The sequence below is a fragment of the Clarias gariepinus genome, chromosome 6 (assembly GCF_024256425.1).
Source record: "Clarias gariepinus isolate MV-2021 ecotype Netherlands chromosome 6, CGAR_prim_01v2, whole genome shotgun sequence".
NCBI lineage: Eukaryota > Metazoa > Chordata > Actinopteri > Siluriformes > Clariidae > Clarias > Clarias gariepinus.
Window position 1 is genome coordinate 18,095,423 of NC_071105.1, and position 11,753 is coordinate 18,107,175.

General features: G+C 36.0%; 1 protein-coding gene across 2 annotated transcripts; it reads right to left on the minus strand.

Annotated features, from left to right (window-relative positions):
- Positions 1 to 1,429: 1,429 nt before the first annotated feature.
- On the minus strand, positions 1,430 to 11,653 carry thumpd3 (THUMP domain containing 3). Of its 2 annotated transcripts, none has more exons than XM_053499684.1 (10): positions 11,600 to 11,653; positions 11,074 to 11,272; positions 7,893 to 7,970; positions 6,806 to 7,222; positions 5,416 to 5,546; positions 5,197 to 5,266; positions 4,974 to 5,089; positions 4,680 to 4,787; positions 4,039 to 4,162; positions 1,430 to 1,821 (listed from the first exon to the last, which is right to left on the minus strand). In XM_053499684.1, the coding sequence occupies exons 2-10, from the start codon at positions 11,263 to 11,265 to the stop codon at positions 1,618 to 1,620; spliced, it is 1,440 nt and encodes a 479-aa protein (XP_053355659.1). In that variant the 5' UTR covers positions 11,266 to 11,272; positions 11,600 to 11,653; the 3' UTR covers positions 1,430 to 1,617. The 2 variants fall into 2 exon arrangements, with proteins under 2 accessions (XP_053355659.1, XP_053355658.1); XM_053499683.1 differs by lacking the exon at positions 11,600 to 11,653 and adding an exon at positions 11,358 to 11,591.
- Positions 11,654 to 11,753: the final 100 nt, after the last annotated feature.

Genomic DNA, 11,753 nt, shown 5'->3' on the forward strand with positions numbered 1-11,753 from the left:
AGTGCAGCCTTCATGTTAGCTAAAAAAAAGGCAGTTTAGGTTTTGCACTATTATGGGCAAAGAAATTGTTCTGTCAGAAAATTCCAGGTCAGTGGTTTCGGAAATACTCTAACCAGTCTGTCTGGCACCAACAACTATGTCAAAGTTAAACTCATTGAAAACAAATTTTCACTCATTTGGGTTTTTGATGTAAATATTAACTGAAGCTCTTTACGGATTAAATATTAGATTACTTATAAATCTATCCATCAAGAGAGTCTGAAATGAAGTTCAAAGTGCATGGGTGGGACAAATAATGGTGATCAGTTACTGTTAAAGTTGCTAAAGTTGGCAAGATTGCAGATAACTGAAAGTCAAAACACTTTTATGCCATTGGAGTGGGAAGCTTCACATCTTCTATAAAATGTGACATAAGAGGTATGGTAAACATTTAACTGGAACATTAAACAGAAAATATTAAAATAGGAAAATTACATGAATTGTTTTTTTTATATATATGTTTTTACATTTTTTTATTAGTTTTTTAGTTATATCACTGTCATGGCTAATATATTATATTACATATACACTGCCTGGTCATATACTGTAATAATTACTGCAGTGATTGACAGAAAACTTAAACTCAAGAACTGTTCAACACATCATTAAAATCTGAAAGATTGAAGGAAAGCCTATGAAGCTTCTATATGCACCTATTATGCATAGTGGCCAATGTACAAGCCTCTGGAGGCAGTGTTATAATCTGGGGTTGCTTAGTTGGTGAGATCTAGGCTCAGCAATGTTATGGGCCAATAAAATGAAGTCAGCTGATTACCTGAATATACTGAATGACCAGGTTACCATCAGTTTCATAAGGTCACCAAAGCAATGCCATGGCAAGTGTATCATAAAACATTTATGCATAATGCACACTACTATAAAAAGTTATTTTATTTATTTACGAGATTTCCAATGAAGTAAACAAAATAGAACTGCATCAGTGAGGCTGGGAAGAGGGCTGTGTGCGAAACATTTATAGATGCATTCATTTAATGACTCATCTTTTAGGAATCCTACCTCAGGAAATTTTAGACAGGCTAAATATTTAAAAACTACTTGAATTCACCCTACAAAAAAATCATGGAACATGTTTCTCTCTTAAAAAAATTTAAGCTTAAAATATCAGGGTTAATTTACTGTTTGTAATAATTTTAAACTACTGTTTCTTGAACTGGTTTTTGTCATTTTGGAGTCAGTGTTTCTAGCTAAAACCAAACGATGATGTGTCCTGTGGGGAAATGATGTTTTCCAGAAAATAAAGTCATGTACAGCCCAAGAGTCCTGGGGAAACAATATAATTTTGTGATGTGTGGGAAAGGAAACGATTATGTAACGATTATGTAGCTCAATGGCATCAAGGATGGGGTATAAAAATTAAAAACTGCTTGACTTGGAATAACTCACTTCACGGTTTATTGTAAAATTTTGACAGTCTGAGAGCAAAATGTATAATTTTTTATGGATGCATATTTCCACAAACAAAGCTTTCCAAGTTATTCAATGTTGTAATGTGTGAAAATAACATTGCACTGCAACAAAAATTTATAGGTTTCATATGTATTCAGTTAAATCAGGAACTCATTCAGATCTTGCTGACTGAACCTTCTCCTCCATGTTGACCTCTTGTGACTCACATCCTATGTGAGGCTCTCTTACATCTTCTGGAGTGGTACCAAAAAGTGCTGCCGTGCGGCGAAGAATGAAAACTCCAGCATGCAACCCTCCTACATTGACCCAAACCGTATGTGATTTCCTCCACAGCCCTCCCATTCGTGACAAGGCCTGTGCAGAATAAACAGACATGAGTACACACTCTGGGATTACCATTATTGCATACACCATGCTTGACAACTTGACTGCTTATATTATTTAGAGTTTACTCTTAATTCTTACAATGTTTAAATACATGTTTAAGGAAACCATAATTATTTTACCAACTTCAAACAATGAAAGCTTACTCTTGAATCAAATGACGTAGGCATGAAATCTGAAACTTCAGATTTTATCCAAGATATTCTCAAATTTTGACATATCTTTTTCAATGGCCATGTCATACCGAACCATCAGGTTTCTGTCAGTGTAAAACACTGGTGTTTTTGTTCATCAAAATAAGCCTCTCTCAATTTCGATAGCTGTAGAATTTCAGGATGTATACAGGTGAGGCCAAAGGTGTATCTACCAGCTATGAACTCTTTTCCACACCTCCACATATTTCGGGTCATCATACCTTTTCTGTGTTTAGTAAATTAGGACATCTACATTACATTATTTCTGTATGAAGTCATTTCAAAATGATAGCTGAGGGCCGGATATATTTCAGCTTTTATTTACTATATCACATTCTCACGACATAAAATTTGGTCAAACATATTGTTAGTATTTTTTTGGCACTTATTGCATTAATTGCAACAATTGGGGTAGCCTTTCATATGCTTCTCACATTACTTTACTGGATTTTTTGCTCCCTCTTCCTGACCGAACAGGCGTAAATCAATCATGTTTGTAAGCTTCCTTGAGCTGAATTTTTGTATCGTGTAACCAAAGTGTGTAGTTGAGTCTTTTTTCCGGTGTGGAACAATTTCAGACCACTGTAATAGGACTTAATGGTGGATGTACAAGCTCCAGTATTCCTAGGAGTTAATTTAAGCCTCCATGTATTAGTTATTAGTTTAGGTATTAGTTTTGTATAACTGCAGAAGTAGTAATACTACTCAAAACCTTAAAAGCTCAAATTGGTGTGCTCATTCATTTACATTATTATTTTTAAAATAACAGATCATATACAAAGAATTGTACAGAGACAGACTGCATGATATAATAAATTACAAATAAAATAAATATGTATCCATGCAAATTATTTTGGGATTACATGTGTTATAAAAAAAGTAGACACCTTATCTGACTTAAGAATGTAAACGGACAAAACATAGTTTTGGTTCAGATTTTTTTTTTTTATCTATCCATTTAGCATAATACAGAAAATGTGTGCGCCACTCTTGCTTCCCTAAAGATTTCAACTTGGAGATATCTTGCTTGAAACAGGAATAATTTAAAATTCATATTTTCTTAGGAGTACTGATAGTAACATTGGTATAAGCTTTCAAAGGCATATGATCTGTAAAGATTGTTGCTTAAGTTAAAGCATTCCATACAAAATTACAGTGGGACCTCAGATTGCGAGTAACGTGGTTTGCGAGGTTCCGCAAGACGAGCAAAAATTTTTAATCAATTTTGACTTAAAAAATAAAGAAGTTTTGGTTTTACGAGTAATGTTTTTTCCCTCTCTCTTGCACTGCGGAATTGTGGGTAATCGTCTCCCCTGCTCGGTCGTAGTGCATGTCTCTTACTGGTATAATCAACATCTGTGCACGTGTGTACTGTTTACTATAACACTGTGACCACGTGTGTGCGCATAAAACATTTTATTTTGTGCATTGTAAGTGCGTGTGCACAGCGCGTGTTTCTTATAACACACGTGTGTGCGTGCGTGTAAAGCAAAAGAAAGTCTCATTAGAGAGGTTAAAAGGTCTATTTTCTCCCTCTCTGTTTCAGCCTGTTGTTGTGTGTGCACGTTCCCTTCACACACACACTCTTGCCTTGGCAATTATGCTTGTAATCCAAGGTCATCAAACCTTGACATCAAATTAATACACTATTTCAGGTTTATGTCTTTTTATGTGAAATCTAAATTGGCCATGTTTCATCTGAATGACAATTAAGATAATTGAAAGATAAACATCAAAGGGCATAAAATATGTGTATGTATATTTAATATACAAATAAAAGGGGGCATGGATCGGGAGATAAGAAGCATTAAGTATAATGAACAATGGTGTTATATAATCCTATCTGAATATTCATATACTCACCTAGGTGGGACACCTTTAAGCACCAATACCATGTATTGGAGTGAAAGAGCATGAAATCTGTGTAAAAATTTTATTCAGTGTATTAAGCCTAAATGTATGTAAACCTTACAAAAATAGACAGGAATTATACCTTAGTAAAACATTTTTTGTCCTGGGTCAACAATACAGCCCGTCCTGTGCCTGGTCTGCAGACCCGTGCCATTTCGCGAAGACAGGAAGGATACAGATCCCAGTTCTTCTTCCTGGAGCCCATTCTTCAAGACGAAAATATTTATACATAATTAATAATCCACAAATTATTATTTATTACCTGACAATATGAAGCAACAATGGGGTTTTTTGAACATCAGCAACAATGATTTAATACACACGTAGGCTACTAGTTGTAGCTATAATAAGCGTTGCTTTTCAAGACAGAATCGTAGCATTCTCTGTTTGTGTCTGCGCTGTTTCATTATTAAACCTGACAAAAAAAAGAGCCACATACTTTAACAGAAAGTCAAAGCCTTAAATCAGGAGTGTCCAGTCTTATTTTTAAAAGGGTTGGTGTGGGTATAGGTCTCTATTTCAATAAAGCAGAAGCCAGGTCCAGTTTTTAGTATACATAGGTGTCTTGGTTGGAATGAAAACATGTACACACAAGGCCTATTTCTGGTTATGAGAGGACAGCAGATACTACTGTAACATAAGTCTAATATATAATATATAAATATATAATAGTGTTTATATGAGAAGGTCATATATGGCTTTGGTTATATAGTATAAGTGTACCTCTTCCCAAAGGGCATGTCAGTGGTGATGATGTCCACAGAACTAGTCCTCAAGGGTAAATGGCACAAGTCCCACTGTGCAGTGTCTATCGATAAACCTGGAGAAGTGCTAACACAAACATGGAATACTTTTACTTGTTGTTGCATTACTTGTTCTATTTGACCCCTGTACAAATTCATCTGTGATTAAATAATCATAAAATTTTAATTAATACCTGATATCTTGCTGATACCTGATGTTCTCATTTTTTTTAACACAATTAAAAATAACATGTGAACAGAGTTTCAGGCTTACCTGCCACCATCTTGCTTTTTCTTTATAATGTGATTGATGTTATTAACTGTTCGACTGATGGCCATGTCGTTGTTGTCTCCAGAAAGAAAGAACGAATTTGTCCACTCCATGACCCCCTAAGAAGGTTGAACTGGTTTGAATTATGACGTCTTGCAAGTTACAAGAACGATACTGCAAATAAAACACATATTCATTCAAAAAAACATTTCTACGCATTACTCACCTCTAAAGGTATGGCTCCAGTGCCACACATGGGGTCTACTATGACATCCGATACTTGTGGTTTGCAAAGTCTATAAAAAAAGAAGAGATTAGAGCCCTGATAGACAGCAGGTAATCTATAAATTTCAACATTGTTGTTTAATAATCAGATCCAATTTCATAGCATCCACAGACTCTAAATGCAGAGGGGTCTGTCTCAATGTAATTAGTTTTTCCAGACCTCAACATGCCATAAGCCAGGGTGGAGCGCAGAGTGGTTGGGCCAAAGTGAGTAATGTTTCTCCTGTGCAGACTCTCCTCTGTAAGAGCAATCCCAATCACCATCTCATTGTTGTGAATATTCAACAGCACCTGACACACAAGGACAGAAAACATTCAACAAAACCAAAAGACTGTAAAAACAGACTAATGACCTATTTGTATTGAAATCTGAAGGATGTCATCTGCCAAGCCTCTAAAGGGTGACATCTGTAATAAAATGCTTGCACTTCTAATAAATCTTGTATCCAGATGGTATGGGTTTTTTTCCAGGGACAAGCTTTCTGGTTAATAGAATGTGACAAGCTGTAATTTTTTTTGTTTGTTTGCCTTATAAAATTAAGGAGAGAGAAGAAGAATAAAGGCAAGTGGTGTTTACAGCTCGCTTGGACAAAAAAAAGCACTCAATCCAAAAAAAAGCATGACCCAGTGATCATGAAATTAATTAGCATGTTATATTAATGTTTGATCCCTTGCTTAAAGAACACAACATTATGATATTTTGGCATATATAAACCTAAGGTGAAGTTTTATATAAGCTGTCATTATAAAGGCCAGTTACATCAGCCTTCAGGATTGTGCTCTTTTCTTTTATTACTTCTTTTTTTTCTTTTTAACAAGCTCCCAGTGAAGACAGAACATGGACATTTATGTGACATTTGTAAAAAGCCCATAGCACGTAAGGTTTTAGAGCCTTCAATTTTTTTAAATGTCAGAACAGGGAAAAAAGACCAGGTATAGCAGGGATTGCCTCAAGAAATGAGGATCAGAGGCAAATTTCAGAAAATATTTGTGGAAAAAAAATTTATCAGTTGATTTCCTAATCCTCATGTCCTTATCAACTAATCCTGTCTGAAAACTGCTTTATATAAATCATACAGTAAAATCTTAATCAATTTTGTACTCTCTCAGCCTTTATAGATTTGTAGGCAAAGTAATATTAACAAACAGGGCGGCATTTATCCAGGCTCTTTTCTGTTCTGGCACCTAGGTGGAAGGTGGTGGAAGGTGGTAGAATAAACTTCCTCTAGATGTCCGTACAGCAGAGACTTTGACTATCTTTAAACGACGACTCAAGACGCATCTGTTTCTCCAGCACTTGGACTAATCCTCACCCCCCGCTTAAGATTTAAGCAGTTTGTATTTTCCACAAAAGCTCTGCTATAATAATCTGTTTGTAAAACAAAAAAAAACAAAATCATTTTAAAAAGTGTGAATGCATCCTGATTTGAAAACTGATCCATTGACTCAATTAACTAAGTCAACCAACAAAGAACTGAATTGCATAATCACATGTGTAAATCACACAGCTCTAGTCTACAGTGTAACTTGTGTGTACTTTTTAAACTTACTTCCACATCAAACCTGGTCATGTCTGCCTTCCACTGAAAGAACTCTTGTACGGCACCTCCAAATTCCCGTGCTGCATCATTTGAAGTGAAGCTGTGCTTGTCTCCGGCTCTATTACATGTCACACGGAATTTTAAAGGCTTAGCTTCTGCCTCCTGAATATTGGAGTCCTGTTCTCCTTCAGGATTGGACTCCTGCTCAGGACAAACACCTTCAGGCTTTTCTTGTATTTGTGTCGCCTCAGGCTCAGCTTGAGGTTTCTCGGGTTCGGATGTATCACTAGGCTTCGGTTTGGAGGTCGCAGCTCCTCTCCTGCGACTTCTCTTCTTCTTTAGCGAGTTATTCATTCTCCATACCTCCAAGGCATTGTTCCATGGCAACTCAGGTGCAAGCTGTTGCAAGTCAAGTAAAGCTTCTTCCTATTAGCAAAAGCATTTATCAGTAAAGAACATCATATTCCAAGTCATAACAAAAATAAAATGTAACTTACAGATCTTTAAAACATTAATTAAAATACAAGGGGTGTTCAAGTCAAACCAGGACTGGTGATGAAATTTCACAAGTAAATATTTGACTGGTGCAAACGTTTTAAAGAGGGCTGTATGTTCATGAATGACAATTACCCGCATAGCTCCAAAATGGGCACACTGCAGTAGTTTCTATGGACATTCAGTGAGTGGATCGACTGATCCATAAAAATTGACGGATGACTTGTTACTAACTTGCGGATGAGACACATCAACAACACATAACAGGAACTCGTCTGGAAGTTATTACTACATTTTCATACAGTCCTGACCTCGCTCTAAGCCATTTCCACAAGTTTGGGCCCTTAAAGATGTTCCTGAATGGCCAGGGCTTCAGGCGTAAGACAGGCAATCCGATAATGACTCCAGCATACTGAGAAAATGTTCTGTCTTCATGGTATCCAAGCTGGTGTGACATACCGGGATAAGAATTGCGTAGCAGAAGAAATAAAGGTAGCTTTTACTTTCATTACTGTGTTCTGTAATTCTGTGTAATCAAAAGTCCCAGTTTGACTTGAACAAATAACCACATGTAATATAATCGCTGTTATCAAACACTTACCTTTGTTTCTTTGAATTGATAATTTTCATAATGTTTAACCACAACAAACAGATTATCCACAGACTTTAAATGGTGCACCTAAAAAAATAAAACATAGCTTATTCTTTTATAATACAATTGTCCCTTTGTGGTAGGTTGAATAAGAATAAACAAAACTATTATTATTATTATATTAGAAAAACATGCAGTTGACATTTATAATGAATTATTTGACCTCATTAAAATACCCATCCCGCAAATATTTTTACAAACAGCACTTTAAATTGTTGAATAAAAATTTGATTAATAGTCTGGTTAATCCTTGAAGCCTGTTAACAGACGCAAGAGAGCCGTTTTTTATAAGGTCATTGCGCAAGACCAACACATTTTTGGCATCTCAGATAACAGATGAGCTAAAGTCAAATAAGAGTCATGACATGTAAAGGTAAGGTACGTTATTGCAGCATTTTGGAAGCAGGAAGAGATTTAGGGTTTCACAACACATATTAGGTGTCTAAACATTCTTTTTTTTTTTTTTTTACTAGAGCTGAAACGTTAATCTACTGTAGCTAGCAAGTTTAGGACACCTACCCCACACAAAATCATTTAAGTAAATATTAACATACTTTAATCGTACACTTTCATCCAGGCATCCAGATATTATGTAAAGCAAATGTATTAATTTAATGCAAATATATGTGGTAAAGAAGAACTTCTTTACTTTTGGTCTAATTTGGTATCATTCTAACACCTACAAACCACTACCACTAAAAAGTGTTCCTTGGAAATGGGGCGCCAACAAAGACATCCAAAACAGACATTGGATCGACATCAGTTTACTACCTGGGTGATCAATGTAGAGTTAAGATCTCGGACAGGTTTTATATATATATATATATATATATATATATATATATATATATATATATATTAATATATATATAAAAATATATAAAATATGTAAAAATATTGCCGCTGTGCAACTTATTTTCTTATAAATTCAGTTGGCTCTGACCAGGCAGATACCAAGAACATGCTTTATACATACATGAACTCGAAAAAAACACTTGCTCTGTCCATTCTCAAGGCTCAAAAAAGTTTCAGACAAGTTTCAGGCTTTATTTTTAGTTGGGGGTGCATGAAATTTCCATGGTGTACAGGAAAAATACAGCACAGTACAGATCATACAGTACAGATAAAGGAAGAGAAAACTTTGAAATCAATTAACTGCATAGCTCCAAAATGGATGTTAGCCGTAGAGACAACTTTGTGCATGGTTTTTTCCCCATATTCATTAGGGATGGGAATCACCAGCGACCACACAATAAAGTGGCATCCCAATTTCGAGGTGCCAGATAAATTTCAATTGTTTTTAGATGTTGTCACAATTTTGAACGAACCTAATAATTTCTCCCTATCATATGGAATGCATGAATAGATTAAAGTCTGCCCCCTACAGGATTATAGAGGAACCACAACATTTCCCCACCTCAAATTTAAGCATATGTAAATCAAAGATTTATTAATTATGAATTACAATAATAAAACAAGATTTTAAAGAAAATGTGGTGATACATGAATTTCCACACAAAAGGACTGCGATACATAACTGAATTGACTTTTTTTCCCATCTTTAATAGGGCTGAAAAAATCCAATAACGAGTTCGGTTTTAAAGCACAATGTAACCGGTACATCTTATCACCGTTTCAAATTACTCTCTGATTGCATTTTAAGCAGTGTTTTACATTTAATGCCTTGCTCTCGATTCGTTGTAATATTTTGATAATCAATTAATGTACTGATTATTGAGATGATTAATCAATTAATCAGATTACAAATGCCCCAATTGCTCAATGGCCATCAGCTTTTGAATTTAGCTTGGGTTTTTTTTTTGTGCATGTGGTAACGAACAATCAAAATAATAAAGATGAATACTTCTAATAAAATATGTCTTTCCTGATGTAACAAAATCTAAAACCAAGGAAAAGCTAATTTAAATAAATAAATATAATTCTTAAAAAAGAACAGAGTTAGCAGATGGCAATTATGTAAGTTAAGTTGAAATGTTAAGAAAACCGATATTAGGGCTGTGGTAAAGGGTCTGGGAGTGAGTTAAGTGGGAAAAGGACACACATCTGACTATAGAGTCTTTCCCTCTGATTAAAGTGCATGTAGGGCTCGAGTTAAGAGTAAAATGTAGGAGATTAGGAGATTTTTGTTAGTAAAGGTGTCTATTAAGGTGTCTATTATACGCTATTACTTACTTCACTCCTGTAAGCCAAACACCTACATGTCAGAGAGTTCACAGTATATGTGAAAATCAAGTGCGATGACATTGTGAACGAATCGACAGTTAAATTTGTTGCGGACTAATTTGACAATCGATTTTAGTTGATAATGTGATTAATCGTTACACACTTAGTGTCTAATCATCATATAGAGACTGTTTTGTATGTGACGTTACAGTATATAAAGCATACATTTTGCTTTCAAAAGTGTTAATTGCTCCATTCTATAAAAAGTTTGGGGTTTTTCCCCTATAATTGTATAATTGTACATGTCAATTTGAATGCAGTACTTGCATTGGGTAACACAAGACTTTTAGGATTTTGCTCTGAATTTTAACTCTCTTAACTTAATAATTAACTTCCTAACAACTATCTATCTATCTATACATTCATCTTTTGTACCACTTATTGTGTACAGGGTCACAGGGGGGCTTGGAGCCCATCCAAGGAGACCTTAGTGTACACCCTGGACAGGGTGCCAATCCAAATCAGGGGGCGCACACACACACACACACACACACACACACACACACACACACACACACAACAGGAACAACAATTATTCATGTCTTTGGACTGTGGGAGGCAACCAGAATACCTGAAGGAAACCCACCAAGCATGGGGAGAACATGCAAACTGCATGCACACAGACCTGAGGTGGGAATCGAATACAGACCATTAAGGTGCTAGACCACCGTGCTATCTATCTATCTATCAAATACAATAAAGAAATAGATTAATCCATTTACTATGTGTAAAATGGCATGTTTAATGTGTGCTAATGTGCAATAGGAATGTATTTGAATTTCCAATTGACCTTTTGCAGTGGGGAAAGTACTCCAGAACACTAGGGGTGGGAGAGAGACAACAGCCCCCAGGTGAAGAGCTGGTACTGTAACTGTGAAACACTAACCTTATGCAGATGCTCCGTAGTTATTTCGAAATAAATCCTGCCTCGGTCTTTGCTAACTCTGGCAATGGCTCCTATTTTTTCCTGCACCTCCTCTGCTGCAGTGTGCTCAAAGCCTGTAGGGACAGTGGCTCCCAGAGTGACAGTGAGGGACTGGAGCAGATCCTCTCCCTGCTGCACACTCACCGCTGCCATGGCTGTCCTGCGGATCAGAGCACGTGATCAGTCAGAAGAGGGCCATGCACAAATGTGTGTGTGAGTGTGTGTACAGACATTACTGTTCTTACAGCGTGTTAAAGTCAGATACGAGCCTTTCCTACTTCTACGGTTAGATTTCCTACAGCACTGTCAGACAGCTAAGACTGCAAGCCTGGATACTGTGTAGAGACTGTTTTATAAAAACACTTTCTTAGAGAAATATACATTTATTTTAATATTTCGACAAGGACAACAAACCGAGAGCAAGGCATTAAATGTAAAATGCTAAAAATGCTATCAGAGAGTAAATGGAAACAGTGACAAGATGTACCGGTTACAGCGTGCTTTAAAGCGAACAAAACTTCCTGGTTAAGTGAACTTTATGAATCCCACAACAATAAGGAACAGTCAAAACTGGAGTAGTTTAGTTCCGGGTGTTTGTTTGATAAAAGTCACTGTTTCTAGTCATGGAGGCGTAACACTAA